Source organism: Hippocampus bargibanti, linkage group LG11, assembly GCF_051943395.1.
Source record: "Hippocampus bargibanti isolate YZ-2025 linkage group LG11, ASM5194339v1, whole genome shotgun sequence".
Lineage (NCBI taxonomy): Eukaryota > Metazoa > Chordata > Actinopteri > Syngnathiformes > Syngnathidae > Hippocampus > Hippocampus bargibanti.
The window spans coordinates 8075524-8093849 of NC_142744.1; the positions used below are offsets into that span (position 1 = coordinate 8075524).

The 18326-nt window shown below is 41.2% G+C and overlaps 3 protein-coding genes across 3 annotated transcripts; 1 reads left to right on the plus strand and 2 right to left on the minus strand.

Moving 5' to 3' along the window:
- Window positions 1-145: 145 nt before the first annotated feature.
- tmem59 (transmembrane protein 59) lies at window positions 146-6063 on the minus strand. Its single transcript, XM_089008974.1, has 8 exons — window positions 5832-6063; window positions 5592-5697; window positions 5380-5474; window positions 2941-3093; window positions 2786-2831; window positions 2569-2689; window positions 1511-1628; window positions 146-649 (listed from the first exon to the last, which is right to left on the minus strand). Exons 1-8 carry the CDS (start codon window positions 5979-5981, stop codon window positions 488-490), a joined length of 951 nt encoding a protein of 316 aa, XP_088865100.1. The 5' UTR covers window positions 5982-6063; the 3' UTR covers window positions 146-487.
- Window positions 6064-6277: 214 nt separating this feature from the next.
- Window positions 6278-8832, plus strand: tceanc2 (transcription elongation factor A (SII) N-terminal and central domain containing 2). Its single transcript, XM_089008544.1, has 4 exons — window positions 6278-6928; window positions 7010-7151; window positions 7503-7696; window positions 8231-8832. The coding sequence occupies exons 1-4, from the start codon at window positions 6830-6832 to the stop codon at window positions 8417-8419; spliced, it is 624 nt and encodes a 207-aa protein (XP_088864670.1). The 5' UTR covers window positions 6278-6829; the 3' UTR covers window positions 8420-8832.
- Window positions 8833-8978: 146 nt separating this feature from the next.
- Window positions 8979-16035, minus strand: cdcp2 (CUB domain containing protein 2). Its single transcript, XM_089008668.1, has 6 exons — window positions 16003-16035; window positions 14900-15125; window positions 13249-13596; window positions 12472-12813; window positions 11349-11705; window positions 8979-9815 (listed from the first exon to the last, which is right to left on the minus strand). The coding sequence occupies exons 1-6, from the start codon at window positions 16033-16035 to the stop codon at window positions 9331-9333; spliced, it is 1791 nt and encodes a 596-aa protein (XP_088864794.1). The 3' UTR covers window positions 8979-9330.
- Between the last annotated feature and the right edge of the window lie 2291 nt (window positions 16036-18326).

Consider the following 18326-nt stretch of genomic DNA (forward strand, 5'->3'; position numbering starts at 1 on the left):
GAAAAAGCAAGAATATATATTTAGATTTATTGCCGAATCAGATGCAATCATCACAATAGCCACATATGTCTCGCGAGCCATAGGTTCCCGACACGTGTTTTATGCACTTTGCTTTTCAACCGTAATGTAGACCACAAGAATTCAATTAAGAGCAAATCCTTTTTATTGTTAAACTCTGCTAAATGCAAATGACGGCAGCCAGACCACAAGAGCAAACAAGGAGTTACTTTGGCTACCGGATCGCATGTCATAAAAAAAAAAAAAAATTAAGTGTCTGTCTGAAATGACCTCAAAAGATATCACAACCTAAAATTAAAATAAGCATAGTCACCAAGCACGAACAAAAATTAGGGGAGAGGGCTGGTGGTCAAAACTAGTTTTTAGTACTGGCCTGACAGTACCATAATGCAACCAAGCGGAATGAGTAATTAGACAAATCATTTACAAGTCATTTCTCTTATAATGCAAGCGCATATGGAGTCAAAACTTAGATGTCTGACTGGCCAATATTTACTTTGGAAGGAAGGGGCCCCACCTCCTTGCTAACGTCTCCTTGCCCTTTGGAGGTGATGATAAACAAGGAGGACGCAGAGTATGGAATGAGCTTCTGCTGCGCAAAGAAATCGCTGTCACCGTAGATGCTCAATTTCTGAAAAATAAAACATAATATATACTTATTCTTTTAAGTAACACTCGCACATTCGTTCACATCACAACTCCCTGCCATTTTTACATATGAGGATTAGGGCTAGCAAAGAAGGAAAACAAGTTGGCACGTATCACAGTTTTATCTCAGAATACTGACTTTCATCTCAAAATTCTGACTTTAGTCAGAATTCTGAGATAAAAGTAACAATCCTGCCATCTTTATTTTCATTTTCTTCGTTGGCCCCAATCTTCTTGCATACATTTTGACTATGTCAAATCGCTACCAGGATTTTTGTCATTTTCATTCAAATTGCAGGACCCACAGAATATTGAGTTTTAGGATAAAGCGATCTGGAAAATGGATGGACTACATAAACATTCAATTCATTTCATGCAAAAAAAAGAGTTAATTCCTAAATTATATGGGTCTGGAGTTGAGTGACCGCTGGCGCGTGTGGCTGCCGCTGCTCACCCGGGGAAAAAAACATCCTGTGACTGTAAAGTGTCCTTATGATGTTTTGAAAGGCGCTTATAAATGAAATGTATTATTATTATTATATGAGCTTGAAATGGGGGCAGCTGTCCAAAATACAATGCAATGCATACATATTGGTTTATATAGCGATTTTAACAACAGCTGAACCTGGAACAAGGCACTAACATAGAAAAAAACGGAAATGCTGCCCCCTTGTGGAAAAGAAAAAAAACTTTGCCAGAGGCCATGACCAGCGCTTTATCGGCATCCAAGCATGAAAAAAACAAGAACCGAACAAATTTGGAATGGCACTTTCCGTCATATTGTCAATGCAGGATGATTACTGGTTAAAGGGAAACAATTCCCAAATACCTCACAGCAACTGACCTCAGAGGGCACATATTGATCCACGGCGGTGGCAACAGTGGCACAGCAGATCCAGATGAGGACCATTACAGACAGGATCAAGGTGGTGGTGAAAATCCAGCCTGGCAGCCAAGGGTTCCTGAGGAGCAACATTTTCAATTACTTCTGTAGTGAGGAGTTACGTTAAGTGTGCGATTGTATACAATTATACAACACTTTTGGGTTCACTTTGTATTTAAAGGACAACCGACACCATTTTTTTGTTTCCTAACTGACGTTGGAAAAACGTTTATAGCATCTACAATACCCAAAACACACATGCAGGCTGATATTTTTAGTCAAATGCAAAACACCAATAAAAATGAGTTAAAGTGTCCCAAAACTACTTCAAAATGACCTTGGAGATGGCGAGTTTCAGAAGGTCTCGCCCCCTTGTTTGTGACGTCACGCCAGAACGTCTTGCATTGCTCTAGAATCAAAACAATCGCTTCAGATTCTGAGAAGATGCTTTCTTGTGACTCATCCAGTTATGAATATGATTCAAATAGTTCTGAAGAGGAAAGCATAAATGTTTGCCATTGATTAAAGAAGTCTTTCCGGATCAATTCGAGCCATCAGGACTCCAATGTAGCGTCCTAGAAAATGCACAAGATGGCGCCCAAGCTCCGTTGGAAATGGGCTGATTTGTCTGCTGGGAATTTGCGTCAACTAGTATCAAATAGTAGTCTTGGTGCAACACACAATGATTCACCATCGCGTTATTTATGTGTTTTCCTTCTAATTTTGCCAGCAACACAGATCAACACGATGTTTTCAGACCAAACAAAGTACCCAAAATTCATTTGGTGTCGCTTTCTCGGTCAGGGGCGTTCCAAATGTGACATCACGTAGGGGATTGTCATCAACTCGAAAACAAGACTTCCTGAATATTCAGCGCGAGTCTTAAAATGTAAAATATAGCTATAGGCCGTGGAATCTTTGCAAAATATGCTCAGTAGAAGTCATTTCAAGTGATTTTACAAATTATGGACACAACTTGTCCGGGGGCGTCGGTTGTCCTTTAAGTGGGTTGTTAAAACCTTGAGAGGCAGCTGAAGATGTTGTAATTATCAGTGCTGCGGTCAGCGCTCATGTCACGATCGCGCTCTTGGATGAGCGTACGCTCGTAGTCTTTGTAGACGGGGCTGTTCACATCAGAGACTTCACAGGATAACAACAAAAAAACACATGAGGTTTTTTTATTATTCTTATGTAAGTCAGACATTATATTATTTCTCGTAACAAATATGTACTTACGTGTCTTTTGTATTTCCGGGGGGTCATCCTCTTTCTCTGTTTCAAACTGAGTAAAAAACAGAATTGATTCAGTCTGACAAGTTTAACATGTACACTATCCCATATTGTTGAAAAGTAGTCACATGACTTGTTTTTCCCCATATTGTGTCACACACCTGGAAAATGACGACTTTGCCATCGTCGGCCTGGAGATAAAGGGTCCATGTTGACGTGATGATGCTGTGCGCCTGATTTATCATGTCCTCCCACAGGTCCCGCACAAACATCAGCGGGTAAACCAGGTGAATCGGCGGCACCATTGCTTCAAGCTAAACGGAACAAGTATGTGAGGGGGCAGACCTCAAATTCATCTATTTGTGCTTCGCCTTCAGTGGATTTGCTAAGCAAGTGCCGAGATGTTACGTTGACTTTCACTTCTCTCTTGGGTTACATTCCAAGTACTGTAAATCATCCTATTTAGACAATCACTTGCACGTTTCATTTCCTCGGGATCCATAATGAGGGCTAATTTGAGGCAAAAAAAAAATCCCTAAAATATATTACACAAAGAGTGAATGGATGAGAAGGTTTCTTCAGCCGTCATCTGTACAAAAGTGAAGGTTTCGGACGTTTCGCCTCCTATCCAAGAGGCTTCGTCAGCGAACTAAAGTCTGACTGGTCGTATCGGCCCCATTTATATATCCCTAATGTCCAGACCTGGTGGCGCCGGACACAGCTATGATAGGTCCCTACTCTCAGGTTGGGGGGGCGCGGGACCCCCCCCTTGTGGCCCCACTGATTGTTCCTACATTCCTGACTAACGATTGGCCTATTACACCCACTCCCCCCGGTATCACCTCATCAGCATAACGACCCTCATCAGCATTGCGAAAGTTGCCTAACCTGTTTTGCCTGAGCAGGCTATTGTATGAACGATCCAAATTGAACCTCACACCACCAGACCGGTTTAATGAAGGATTTTGTTGTTTTATAAGAATCGCCTCTTTCACCCCCCTTTCAAACCATCTATGTTCTTTCGCTAAGATTTTAACCTCATTGTCGTCAAATGAGTGGCTGCTAGCTTTTAGGTGCAAATGTACTGCCGATTGAGGCCCACTAGTATTATCCCTGCGATGTTGATAAAGTCTTTTTTTGAGAATTTGTTGAGTCTCCCCAATGTACTGCTCTTTACAATTTTCATTCTTACAATGTATGGAATAAACTACATGACTTTGTTTTTCATTTGGTAGCCTATCTTTTGGATGCACTAATTTTTGCCTTAACGTGTTTATCGGTTTGAAATAAGTAGGAATTTTATGTTGCCAAAGGACTCTTTGTAATTTTTCAGAAACTCCTGCAATGTACGGTACTGCTACTCCTCTCCTTTTAGAATCTTGAGAATTATTGGTTTCGTTCGCTATTCTTTCGAAACGTCCGAAACCTTCACTTTTGTACAGATGACGGCTGAAGAAACCTTCTCATCGATGGACCACTCCTGTACGACTGAGAGCTTACACAGACGTAAAGAGTGAATGATATTTCTGCTACGTGACGAAAAAGAACAACTGAACATTCTGTGTAAATGTGTGATGCTTTGGATTGGATTTGCCTTTATTAGTCTTGCAGTGGAGAAATTTCCATTTTACAGCAATGTTATGAAAGGAAGATGAAAGAAGTAGAAAAAGAAAATACATGAGCTGTTGGAAAGGCAGACACTCTCGGGGCGCCATCTTTAAGTCTAAAGAACAAAAAAAACTAACAAATATGACAACACAAAGACAATATGACAAAGACGCAGAGTAGTTCATTCTTAAGCACTTTCCGTACCCTCTTTGTTACATGCAGTTCTAGATGAAAGCGGAGAGGATCAGGCGGATCATGGTGGAACGTGCACATCTACTACAAGCTAAATGTTAAAAGCAAACTCAAAGCTATAGCATCCAATGGAAAAAAAGATTGTCTCACATCTCCTGTGCCACGTAAAGCCGCTTTGATTCTGACAGTTACACAAATGCATCGGCACTCTGCACACTCAAACACTAATTGTCCGAAAAAAAGCCTGGTTATTTTTATTTTAGTTTTATAAAACTAGTTTTGGGATTATCCAGTAATTCAGTAATTAGGGGTGAATTTGTTCCAATTACGCGGCTCAATACGGATTGGACTGACCTAATATTAAGTGTGTTCAATATTTCCGACCTAAAATATGAATGTGTGGGGAAAGCTGCAGACTCCCTGAAAGATGACTGTAAATAGTGATGTGACATGGAATGTAGCTCATCAAGAAAATGTCGAAAGAACAAGGAAGCATACAAAAAAATGCCTGAACCATAATTACAAGGCCACCACACTAGTCATTCGCTTCACTTGGGAATATGCCTCAAGATCACTCAGTAAACTATAAATTCGGTTGATATATAAATATGTATATTGTGAATTTGGGTATATGGACAAATTGTACATTTAGTACCAGTGTGTCTTTAATTGCTGTATTACAGTGAATCAAGCTACCAGAGACAATTTCTGTTTGTCTTTTAACATATTTGACTCATGAAAATTATATTGGTTCCAAGTTTAATGCCAGTATTCGAATAGATATCCAATATTGTGCGTACCTGTTCATTGCGTTGCTCGGCAAAAGGACGTTGATTGAGGCAGCCAAGGTTGCACGCGTACTGCTCGTTAACTCGGGTGTAAGCTTCTTGACAGGCTGTAAAAGATATTTTATTGTAGAAACACCCTCCCCTCCTTCCGTTTATAACCACTAGTTCCAGGTGAATGTAAATCTACTGACATTAGAGTAAACGTCGGTCATTTTATTACTTACTTGACTGACAGTCGACGGTAGTACGATTCAAGTCTTTACTGTCACGAACAAACTGGCAAATAGAGAACAACCGACATCCTCGTTGACACGCGTATAGTTCCTCTTCCTTGGAATGCACACAAACATACACACAAAAACACCACAGAGGTCAATTCAACACGTACTGCAACACATGACATAAAAACAAACAGTAAGCTAAATAAGGCTAAGCTAAAGCGACTCAACTATGTGACAACTCACTTGCGGGTATGTGTGTAAAGTATATGTCATTTCACAAGACCGATGACAAGACAGGGTGCTTCCCAAAACGCTCTCGAACACTTCCGATGAAGCTTCGGTTAAAGCCCCAAAGAGACCTAAAAAGCATACAAACCCGTACACAACCCCCATTTTTGTGTGGACGGATAACAAAACCCAAACAAAACAAACACCATACGCTCGCTTCCTCTTCCTCCTTAAACGGATGAAGTCCTCGCGAGAATCTATTCGACTGCGAGTTCTCGTTGTTTATTGGTCACAGAACTTTTTGGTGCGCGTCGTTCTCGCGAGACACAGACGACCTATTTTGATGCATTGAACCTCTGGAAATCTCACCGTTCATGAAGAGCTAAGACAAAATTTGACTCAAGTACGTATGTCTTTAAATTCAACTACTACAACGAGAGTTATGAAAATATAAAAGAGCTAAGAATATAGCAGCATATAATTCAGAAAATATGTGTCGGTCGTATCTGCACAGTTTATTTGGACCATGAAACAACGCCACGTTGAATATAGCGTTTTCATAACAAATTTTAATAATGTATTCAGAATATAAACCTAACTCAACCACAGAGATGAAATAAAACCGAGGGCAACTCGTGGACCACCATCTCGAGAATTGTATACAGTATTTGTAATTGTGTATGTAATTGTATACAGTATTTCCAAACAAAAACAGGGCAATTCGTGTACCCTACTTTCGAGAATGTTATATTTCCGACTACACGTAAATGCAACATAGGTAGCCTAGCACTGCTACCCGCGGCTAAACTTTGCCATCTGATTGGATTTTCCTTTATTAGTTCTGCAGTGGAGAAATTTACATTTCACACATTGCAAAATCATGAAAGGAATGAAAGAAGTATAAAAACAAAACACACGAGCTGCTGGAAGGCAGCCACGATCGCGACGCCATCGTGCAGGCAAATAACAAATACGTAATATGCACATGAACATTTTGTGAACAACTCTTGGAGATGGACAAGTTTGTGGTGCGTATACCTAAGGGAGAAACGCCGAAAACGTCGAGGAGCAATGCGAAGATTTACAAGCAAGCCACCATAGAATCCCTACGGGTGAGTTGAGGGGGTTTGGAGGGTGCATGTTTCCTTCAATGCACCCCTAATATGAGCATGCTAATAAAACGTTTTCCCCAGAGGGTGGTCGTCATTGAGGACATATTGCGATATAAATCCTCACTGGAGCTGCCGGGACAGAGCAAGGACAACATGCTGAATGCCTTGACCGAACTGAGTAAGAAGATACCATCCAAGGAGGTTTTGAAGTCCACTAAAATAGGTATAATTATGTCAACAATGTTGACTTACCAACGTGGGGACTCACAGCGAAATTCTTTCGTGTAACATAAAATACGGTTTCTTGTTTCTCATTTAAAAATAAACAACACTTTTTGAAGGCATTGGAAATAAAACTGTTGTAAGTGGGTGAGTCAATAGCATCCTGTAGTTATACTCCATTCATGAACTTATATTGCATTTCCTTGAATTAAGAAAAGTTTGAATTGATGAAGATGATAGGGACGATATTGTGTCATCTATGTCAGTCGTTAAAAAAAATCACAATCAAAGCAAATTAATGGCATTTGAAGTCTTAACTTATTTCATATTATATTCCCCTTGTCTTCCTCAGGTCACACCGTCAACAAGCTACGGAAACATCCAGAGCCTGAGGTGAGCTCGGCGGCTGCCATGGTGTACACAGCCTGGAGGACGTTTGTGGAGGAGAATTCTAATAAGCCGTCAATTGAAGTGCGCTCGGACAAGCAGTCAGAAGGCCTGAGGAGCAATGCCAGGAGACTTCTGGCCGAAGCCCTGAAGCTCAAGGTGAGAGCTCGTGTTGGAATAACTGTCATTCAAGGGTTGTAAAGCTGAAATTATACATGCTATTTGTTAGCCTATTTACAGCATTTTGCATTGTGTGTTAGCATCAAGCTCTTGGAAGGCAAAGTCAAATTGTTTCACAAGGTGGAATCCTCTTTTTTATGTTTATTTTGACAGTAAACGTAAGCCAGAAGTAACTTTAAAAAGACTGAAGCCTCTTTCAAGAGGACTTGTTCACTATCTGCCAATTTGCTGTCTCGTAAGTCAAAACAAAAATATGCTGAATGATTGAAGGTATCGAAGAAAATGTACACTTGTTTCTCCAGGCAGCAAAATTTCATTTTTCCCCCTATGGCCTTGTTGCATACAAAATATCTGTGTAAAAACATTGCAGTCAGGCACCGAGGATCTTCTGCTAGCGCCAATGGAACAAGTTTCTTGGTATCTCCCCATTTGTGCCCACCGGGTCTTGCAACCGCACTGTTAATTTTGTATTTGTTCATATTTTGTTTTTGCATTTCACTTATTAACTCACAGGAGGACTGCAGGCTTGTGGACAACATGGAGAGGGAGGTGTTCCACCAAAGCGGCCGGCTGGTCAGCAGCTCATACCGAAGGACGGTGCGAACGCTGGTGTTCGCCTTCAAACGGCAGCCTGAGCTCAGAGCTCATCTGAAGCAGGACCACGCTTCAGTTGCCCAGCTGGTGTCCAAGTATAAGAGATAAGCGTCTAACAATTAATCTTGCTTTTTATGCACCATTTTTTTGGGAAATAGTGTTCAATGTAATTAAACAATTTGTGATCCATACATCCATATAGACTAAACTAAACATGAAATAACATAGGATGTTTACGGATGTGTATAAAAACGTTCTATCAATTGACTTTTTTGAATCATAATTGTTAATGCCTCTTTGTTTTTACAATGTCAGCATGCATTCAAGCAGAGAAAGTCTCAAATGTTTCTCTTGCTCCACTATTATAAGCGTTCCATTATTTTAAAACTATTAACTTTAAATGAAGTCAAAAAAGACCCTCTTCAAATGTTTTAAAAACAAAAAAAGAAGTAGCCCATTTATTTAGTGCAGTGTTTTTTTTGTTTGAGACTATGTATTTTAAATTAAAGGTACAGTCTGTTGATCTTTTTTATTTATTTTTTTACATTAACTCATTCACTGCCAGACGTGTAAAAATGTGTCCACTACAATGCCAGGGTTTTTGTCATTGTCATTCAAATTGCAAGACTCCTAGAATATTGAGTTTTAGGACTACATAAACATTCAATGGAGCGCAAGAAACCTTAGACTCTCTTCTTTCATCAGGAAAAAAAAGAATTAATTCCTAAGTTATTTAGGTCTGGAGTTATCTGAGCTTGAAATGGGGGTGCCTGGAGAAAAAGGCAATGCAATGCATACATATTGATTTCTATAGCGCTTGAACAACATCCGAAGCTGGATTAAAGTGCTAACGTGGAAAAAAAGAGGTCTGACCAGCGCTTTATCTCCCCCCACCCTCAAATTCGGGAATGGTGCTCCACGTCATATTTTCAATTCCCAAATAAATTCGGGAATGGCAGCGAATGAGTTGAATTGCTTGGTTATGTGTCCCTAATAATGTGACCACTGAACACTGTGCGCTAAAGCAAAACAAGCCAGACAATGGCGATCACCATGAGTATAACAGCCAGGACGCAGATGCTAATGAAAACGATATCGCTTAGGTCAGGGGGCTCATCAAGGCGCCCCACCTCGGCCCCTGCGGCGGCGGCCTCACCCCTCATGGCCTCCCGCTCGAGCCGTCGCTCCTCAGCCGAGATGATCGACACTGAGGCCAACTTGCGCAAGGCGTCGCACTGCACCTTATACTCCTGCACGTTCCGCCGTTTACCGTTGGAGAAATCGATGTACAGCTTGTTCACCAGCATGGTGACGTTGCGGTGCCTCTGACTGGCTGTCCCGCAGTTGACGAATTGGGCGAGGATCTTGTAGGAAGTGGGCGTCAGTTGGGCGGTGCATGTCGGGTTGCCGAAGTAGATGCGTTCGCGGTCCAATTGCGGTAGCGAGTGCTGGGGTATTAGGATGGTGAATTCTGACCTGGTGCAGCTCACGTTCACCGGCACCACTGCGGAAAGAAAAAGAACTTGGGATGCGTACTTATGTCTTCAATCTTATGCTGTAGATTTTAAATCCAATTTATTAGTTTGAAATTTTTCAAAATACTGTAGTTTTTGGTGTATAAGGCGCACCCAAAAGCCTTGATTTTCTTGATGAACCTGCACCTTATACACAGGTGCGCCTTATATGTGTAGTATTGAGCCACAAAAGGTCTTGCAACTACTGTCATCAGCCACCGACTCCATTTCCCCCCATAGAAGAAGTAGTGCGTCAGCCTCTACCGTTGCGCCTTATACTGGACACCTCTGGGCCGATTACGCTTTTTTGGGCAGCATCTTCACAGCCCCGCTTTGTTCAGCGGCAAGGTCGGTGCTGTTGGACAGTCTGCGGCTGGATGGATGCATGGCTTGAGGAGCCCGCGATAAGAAGAAAAGAGCGTCAGCGCAGACTGCCGATGCATATGTGGAACTGTCACGGCTTGGAATTGAAGCGGATTTATGTGGGACAGGAGATGTGAGACAATCTCTTTTCGTCAATGGATGCTACAGCTTCGTATTTGCTTTGAACATTTAGCTTGTAGTAGACAAGCATGACGTCCCTGATCCACTGCTGAAAAGGATGCTTTGATCCTCCCCTCTTTCCTCTAGAACAGCTTCATGTCACAAAGAGGGTACCAGCAAGTGCTGAAGAATGTGTGTAATTGGAAAACTTATATACAGTAAAGTCTCGTTATATCGATATCGGATATATCAATAGTCCCGGTTATATCGATTTTATTTTTATTATGTTTGTCAAAGTCATTATAAGTGCAAACAGCTGGTCGGATATATCGATAGTTTTATCTGCGCTGTATATCGATATTTATTTGACACTCCCTTGAATATCGTAATGTAATTGAAACTTTATGTATTTATAAATTATATTTGGATAACTTATCATTCATTGAAGGAGCGCCTTACAGTCCGGTGCGCCTTACACGTGGAAACATTTTTAAAATACACCACTCCTAGGAGGTGCGCCTTATACTCGGTGCGCCTTATACACTGGAAAATATGGTAGTCCATGTATATTTTTTGTTGGTTTAATTGTAGGAAGAGTCATCCAGTTTATAATAATAATAATAATACATTTCATTTATCAGCACCTTTCACAACTCTCAAGGACACTTTACAGTCACAGGATATTTTTTTCTGCGGGTGAGCAGCGGCATATGCCATTCAAATATTTGTAATTGATTTCGGCGCAAAGTGGTTTATTCATTTATTTTGGTACATGAACTTATTTTTCAAAAGTTTATGGATAAACTGCACCTTATATTTGGAAAAGTTTTATCTATTTGTATCTTATAGTATTTGGAAAACGTTTATAATTCATTGAATGTGCCTTATAATGTGGTGCGCCTTATATATGAAAACACTTTGAAAATCCACCATCCTTTGGGGTTGCGCCTTATACTCCGGTGCGCCTTACACATCGGAAAATACGGTACTTTTGGAACCATATCGGGTATTCCACCAAAAATCAAACCAATGAAAATGACCTCCGACATAAGAAGCGGCGAATCCCCCGTGCGCTTCGTCCCTGTCGGTGCTCAGCACCACCAGCATCTTATTGCCCCGGGAAAGGAATGACGGTGGCCTCTCTGCGCCGCACCAGCGTCCGAGCAGCGCATCTGCCACCTGCCCATCACCGTCGTACACGGCCACCCAGTCGTAGTCGCACGCTTCAGTCAGGCTGTTGCGGCCCTCCAGATCCATGACGGGAAAGAAGAGCTTGATGCGGTAGCCGGCCGGTAGTGAGATGCTCCAGTGGCAGTCGATGTTGTTTGGATAGATCTGGGGGAAGTTGGGGCTGCTGAAGTTGCCGCACACATCGGACAGAACCTGTTGGCATTCGCCTGTTGGGTGAGACGTCGGACAAACATCACAGATAGTTGGGACATGGTTTTCTCAACCGAAGCCTCCGGACAAGTTGTGTCCATAATTTGTAAAATCACTTCAAATGACTTCTACTGAGCGTATTTTACAAAGATTCCACCGCATATCAAAGTCAGCTTTATTGTCAAATATGCTAATATGCTTGACATACAGCACAGATGAAATTACTGTCCTCTCGGACCCAGCGTGCAAGGCACTTATAATGACTTAACAAACATAATTAACATAATAAATGTCTTTTCAAAGGACAATCTACACCATTTTTTTTGTTTCCTAACTGACATCAGAAAAACGTTTTATAAAATACCCCAAAAAATTATATATTTGTAATTTATTTATTACTTGATCTCATCCGTGAATGTTTTTAAATTGAGAGTTTTGAAATTATTTATTCATCCATGTATTTATATTACTTATTTTTAAATGCAATTTGTATTAAGGTTTAAGAATTACATTTGTCAGTTTTTTTTAACCTGTTATAATTTTTTTTGTTTTAATTTTACTCATTTGCTTTTTTGTTGACACCCAAAAAATAATTGTATATTTTTTTTATTTTATTTCATTTGTGAAAATGTATTTAAATTGAGTCTTTTAAACATATTTATTTATTCATATATATTTATTGTGTGTTTATTTATTTATGTATATATTAATATTTGTTTGTTTCATTAAATCGTAAATAATAAGCGTGGGATTTGGGCAACTCGACAAAATGAAAAGCAGTACCTGAGTAGTAGTAGGCTTTGAACCCCCTTCCCCCGATATTAAAGTCGGATTTGAAGACGAGCAGTAGCTGACTGGTGGTAGTGATGGTGGCGGGGGGCTTGTTGGCCCCGCAGTATGTGCCCAGGTGGCGGTGCGCCACGGTGGGTCCGTCGAACAGAGCCACGTAATCAAAGTGACATCCCTCGTTGTTTTCCATCTGGAAGTCCAGGAAGAGAAGGGTGACGACACTACTGTTGGACATGTGGATTAGCCACGTGCAGTCGGCATCGTTGGTGTAGTCGGCGGGGTAACCCGGGCTGGAGATGACGCCCGACAGGCCGGTCAGCACCCCGCCGCATATATCTGCATGGCAAAAAAAATGTGAGAACAACTCAGAGTAGATTTGCACAATAGATGATATGCAGTATGTCTTAGTATGCCTTCTGTCTTACAATAAAATAGTTTCAGGAAAATGACACTGCAAAAGCTAAAAGTGAAATGTGAATCACATCCAGGCTCTTGTCAATCAATTTCCATGTACACAACGGTCCAACTTTCAATTTCGAAGACTGAGTGTGTTATCAAAATTTGGGCCATAGTTTCCATCAGAATGTCCCTCCAGAGTCTATTGGCAACTTGGCAAAGCAACTGACATTTTCAATGACACAAATATTCACTTTATAGTGATGCATGAAAGCTTTTGAAAATGAAAATGTCGAGGAACTATGTTTTACTATATTTTTCACCTATCTGCTGTTTTGCAAATTTCCGTTTATTCATTCCAGATTGGCGACATACCTTTCCTATAGCTCAAACTGAAGCCCCTGTGAGCCACATGACGGTCCGAGCAAAAGATGACCGACATGACGTTCCAGGATGAGGTAAAAGCCGGTGGAGGGGCGTCACCACAGAAAGTACCAAGCAGGTTGCCCTCATCACCGGCGACTCCATTATAGATCTTGACGTGGTCATAGGCGCACCTGGCGTGGTACTCCAGCTCAAAATGGTGGAACTTGAGCAATACTGAGGAACCTTCCGGCACCACGATGAGCCACGAGCAGTTGATGTTGTACGGGTAGAGACCTGGGAAGTTTGGGCTGGAAAGGTTGCCGGAAGAGGCCGAAAGGATGCCGCCGCATTTTACACCTGAAAAGATAAAATTAACCTTCTCAGGGACAGCGGTTGCTCCACTGGACTGCCTTCGTGTTAGGGGTGTATGAAAGGGTCAAACTGAAGCTAATATGGCTTTAATTTGGGCCTCTAATTAATTGGACATGTTTGTTTGGGAGTGGCCTGGTTGTCCAGTGGTTAGTGCATTGACCTCACAGCTTCGAGGTACCAGGTTCAATTCTAACTCCAGTCTGGAGTTTGAATATTCTCCCTGGGCATGGATTGATGAATGGGTGGATGGATGAAAGGATAGAGGGATTGAAGGGTGATGGATGGATGAATGTGTGGATGGATGACGAGATGAATAGGTGGATGTATGGACGAATGGAAGATTAAAGGATGGATCGGTGGATGGATGGATGATGGATGGATGGAGGAAGGAAGGATGATGGATTGATGAATGCGTGAATGGAAGGACTATGGATGGATGGTGGATGGATGGGTGAATGGAAGGATGATGGATGGACTGATTGATGGAAAGGTGGATGGATGGTGGATGGATGGGTGAATGGAAGGATGATGGATGGACTGATTGATGGAAATGTGGATGGATGATGGATGGAAGGAAGGATGATGGATTGGTGAATGGGTGGATGAAAGGATGATGGATGGATTGATGATGGATGGATGGATGGATATGAAGGATGATGGATGGATGGGTGAATGGAAGGATGATGAATGGACTGATTGATGGAATTATGATGGGATGAATGGGTGGATGAATGGATGGATGGAAGGAAAATGGATGATGGATGGATGGATGATGATGGTGGATTGATAGATTGGTCATGGATGATGGAAGGATGGATGATGGAAGGATGATGGATGGGTGGATGATGTGTGGATGGTGTATGGATAGAAGGATGATGGATGAATGGATGGGGGAAAGGAAGAATGATGGATGGACTGATTGATGGAAGGATGATGGATGGATAAATGGGTGAATGGATGGATTATGGGTGGATGGTCGACGGATAGAAGGATGATGGATGAATGGATCGATGAAAGGATGGCGGACAGATGGATATTTGTTTGGTTGGCTAAACAAAAGACCCCTTCAATATTTTTTAATTAAACACAAGATCTCATTTCATAGATTCTGGAGTACATTTGAGCATTCAACAGCACAATTCAAGTTCGGCTTCTTGCTAAACCCACACTGCATGTCACGTTTTTTTTCCCCCCCATAGACTCGGAATTCATCTGACACGTTGAAATCTTAAACTGACACAGAAGCAACCTTGTCGAGCACGCGTGCGAGCGATCACAACAAACTCACCTTTTTGATCCACCGCCTTGTCAACAAGCAGTAGGAAATAAACAAGTGGAGCCACCGAGAGCGTCATCTTCGCTGATGCGGGCTTTTTGTCACACCTAAAGTCAGCATTGGGATAAGAAACACGGCAGCATAATGATGAAGGTGTACACAGACAAGTAGTCCTTAGCTGCAGATGTGTTGGGTTGCTGCTAAAAAATTCATCCCCTAACCTGAAACTCACCTGTGTCTATCGCTACTAAATTTTAATGACGATGTTGCACCTTGTTGGGCCCGTGTACATTTTTAATCAGCTCCATTGAACATGAAGATGACAACGCAGAACTCACGTGGAACATATTAGGTGATGAGGTACGGGCACGGAATTTACAAACAACCATAGTGTAGTTATTTTAGCATAGGCTTGCTAGCGGTATGTCAAATAATGGCACCAATGTCATTATCATTCAGAATATGTCTTGTCTCAATGATTGTTTGTAGAGGCCTCCCCCCATGCAACTGAGTGATGGTATGGCTGAAAAGTATTTTCAATTGAGGAGGCAGCACTTCATACACAACACGAGTGATTCCAATCCCACCATGATGTGAAATTATTATGGATTAGTTATTTATTTGTTATTTTGTTTGACGAAAGGAGCGTCAGCATAGAGCGACGAACTGGAACTGTTGCAGCTTGGAATTGATGCGGATTTACATGGGACAGGAGATGTGAGATAATGTCTTTTCATCAATGGATGCTACAGCTTTGTGTTTGCTTTCAACATTTAGCTTGTAGAAAACGTGCACATTCCACAATGACGTCCCTGATCCACTGGTGAAAAGGATGCTTTGACCCGATCCTCTTTCATCTAGAACTGCTTCATGCAACTAAGAGGGTACAGGAAGTGCTAAAGAATGAATGACTCCGTGTCCTTTTGTTCTTTTGACTTCAAGATGGCGCCGCAAGAGTGGCTGCCTTAACAGCAGCTCCTCTATTTTGTTTTTCTACTTCTTCCTTTCCTTACCTCTTCCTTTCATAACTTAGCTGCTCTGAAATGTAAATTTCTCCACTGCGAGACAAATAAAGGCTATTCCAATCCAAACAAACTCAATGCAGCTCTGCTTACCTTTTGGGTTTGACGCAATGACTGAGATGACATGCTCGTGGGTGATTGTGCGTGGTATCATTTCAGGTTGGAATTGGCTCTGGATTTCCCTCCAACTTTAATGATCTTGTCATGGACAGAGAAGCCCACAGGGGTGGGGGGGAGGGGTTATGCAAATTAGCCCGTGTAGAAAAGATCAACCGTGAGCATGTTTCATACAGTAAAACTCATACTAAAAATGCATGATTGTTTATTTCACACTTGAGGGATGGGAAGCCAGTATAACTATTAGTTTGTGGCATTAAAAACTAAATTTGCCATCATCCAGTGAGACCTCAACTTACGAACTTAATTGGTTCCCAGACAGAGTGTGTAAGGCGAAAAGTGTGTATCTCAAAAAAAAAATAATTCCCATAGGAAACCATTAAAATGGGAATAATCTGTTCCCGGGTTTCCATAAAATCTACTTTTCAACTAAATAAGCCTTAAAACCACACCCAACATACCGTATTCTATGTATATTCAATGTGCTATTGTATTGTAATGAAAGAAATACACTGCATTGTATCATAAAGTCACTTTATTTACATTTGTGATGGTCATTTATGGCTTGATGGAATGGAGTTGGAGGTCAAAGGTCAAAGGAAATTGCTCTTTGGAAAGAGAGGCGCATTACATGAGAACTGTAATTAAAGAAATAAACTGTGCTGTAAAATAGTTTTATTTACCTTTTTGATGGTTGTTGATGGCTTATGGAAGGAGAGTCACCTTCCATAAGGACTGTTGGTAACTTCTGGTGCTGTTCGGTCGTGTGCTTCCGCCGAAGATCACTCCGCCAGCCGTGGTGGGTGTCTATTATGAAAATAGTGCTTATTATAAGGTTTAATTTTCATAAATTTGACGTTCGTAAGACGAAAAGTTTATAAGATAAGGTGTTTGTAAGTTGAGGTCTCACTGTATATCCTTTTTCAAAATATTACCTGGAGAATTAATAAAATAAAGGTTTTTATGATGCTCACAGTTTGGCTCTGGAACTCTATTTGCATTATTTCCCATGGGGGAAACCACTTTCTCCGGTGCTCAATTCTTCACAAAATGATTACAGGTGTTCTATATAAAAAAAAACACAGACGACCACAAAATTAAAATGTAATACTCAGCCTGTCATGCTAGACGGCGCTGTTGCATCACGATGACAATTAGGTAGGAGTTGTTTTTGTCCTCCCCCATCATGCCAAGTCATGCCAAGTCCTAAGCATGAAATAAATAAGAATGTGATTAAAATCAGTCCAGTGCTTTTTGTGCCCCACCACACAACGTCTGCCGTGCACACGCTCACACACAGATACACACGCACACACACACACACACACACACACACACACACACACACACACACACACACACACAAATATGCGCAAAAAAAATCCTGGAAGTGACTCCCTTGCCTTTGAATTTTAATTCCATCCTCAATGAGAGGAAGAAAAGCTCGTCATTGTTCAAGGATTCGGATATGTGGCAGGGCAGCAGTTGAAATGTGTTGCGGAAAGATAGCGGCCAACTGTTCAGACAATTGGGGGCGGGAGGGTGGAGGGGGTTGGTGTGTGGTGCAATTAAATCACCTCGAGTAATACTCCAGAAACAAATAGGCTTGAAATAAACCAAAGGAATGTGAAGGCTTGACTGATAGTTTCAAATCAAATGGAGCCTAATTGAATATTCGTCAATTGTCCATGCATCCAAGTTAGACTGAAATGGTGATGCTGGCTAAATTCACGTGTTTATATCAGCCATTAACTCATTCAATGCTATTAATGAATTTATTCGGGAATTGAAAATATGACGTAGAACGCCATTCCCGAATCTGTTCGGGTTTTTTTCATGCTTTTCAACTTTTGTTTTCTGATGAAAGAAGAGAGTCTAGCGTTTTTTTATGCTGCATTGGATGTTTATGTCGTCCTAAAACTCAATATTCTGTGGGTCCTAAAATTTGAATGAAAATGACAAAAACCCTGGCACTGGAGTGGACACGTTTTTGCACATGTCTGCGAGTGAATGAGTTAAAGAATATGATGATGAATCATACATATTGATTGAAATTGTATGCTTTTCGAATTCATTAAAAATACAGCTAAAAATCATTATTTTTAAAGCGTTTTTGGATGATAAAAAAATGAGGCGGCAGCATTTGCCTTTTGTCTATGTTAGCGCTTTGTTACAGCTTCAGCTGTTAAAGCGCTATATAATTCAATGTATTGTATTGTATTTTGTACAGCCGCCACCATTTCAAGCCCATATAACTTCAGAACCATATAATTCAGGAATTAACTCTTTTTTTCTGATCA

What these genes read in the sequence shown, in the direction of transcription:
- tmem59 (XM_089008974.1), bottom strand. Translation starts at nt 5,981, where the DNA reads ATGGGGGTTGTGTACGGGTTTGTATGCTTTTTAGGTCTCTTTGGGGCT. An exon ending in CTTTACACACATACCCGCAA is followed by an intron (nt 5,698 to 5,831) that starts GTGAGTTGTCAC and finishes GTGCATTCCAAG; the next exon opens with GAAGAGGAACTATACGCGTG. An exon ending in TACCGTCGACTGTCAGTCAA is followed by an intron (nt 5,475 to 5,591) that starts GTAAGTAATAAA and finishes TATCTTTTACAG; the next exon opens with CCTGTCAAGAAGCTTACACC.
- tceanc2 (XM_089008544.1), top strand. Translation starts at nt 6,830, where the DNA reads ATGGACAAGTTTGTGGTGCGTATACCTAAGGGAGAAACGCCGAAAACG. An exon ending in CCACCATAGAATCCCTACGG is followed by an intron (nt 6,929 to 7,009) that starts GTGAGTTGAGGG and finishes CGTTTTCCCCAG; the next exon opens with AGGGTGGTCGTCATTGAGGA. An exon ending in CCGAAGCCCTGAAGCTCAAG is followed by an intron (nt 7,697 to 8,230) that starts GTGAGAGCTCGT and finishes ATTAACTCACAG; the next exon opens with GAGGACTGCAGGCTTGTGGA.
- cdcp2 (XM_089008668.1), bottom strand. Translation starts at nt 16,035, where the DNA reads ATGTCATCTCAGTCATTGCGTCAAACCCAAAAG. An exon ending in CATTGCGTCAAACCCAAAAG is followed by an intron (nt 15,126 to 16,002) that starts GTAAGCAGAGCT and finishes TAGTAGCGATAG; the next exon opens with ACACAGGTGAGTTTCAGGTT. An exon ending in CAAAGCCTACTACTACTCAG is followed by an intron (nt 11,706 to 12,471) that starts GTACTGCTTTTC and finishes CTCACCCAACAG; the next exon opens with GCGAATGCCAACAGGTTCTG.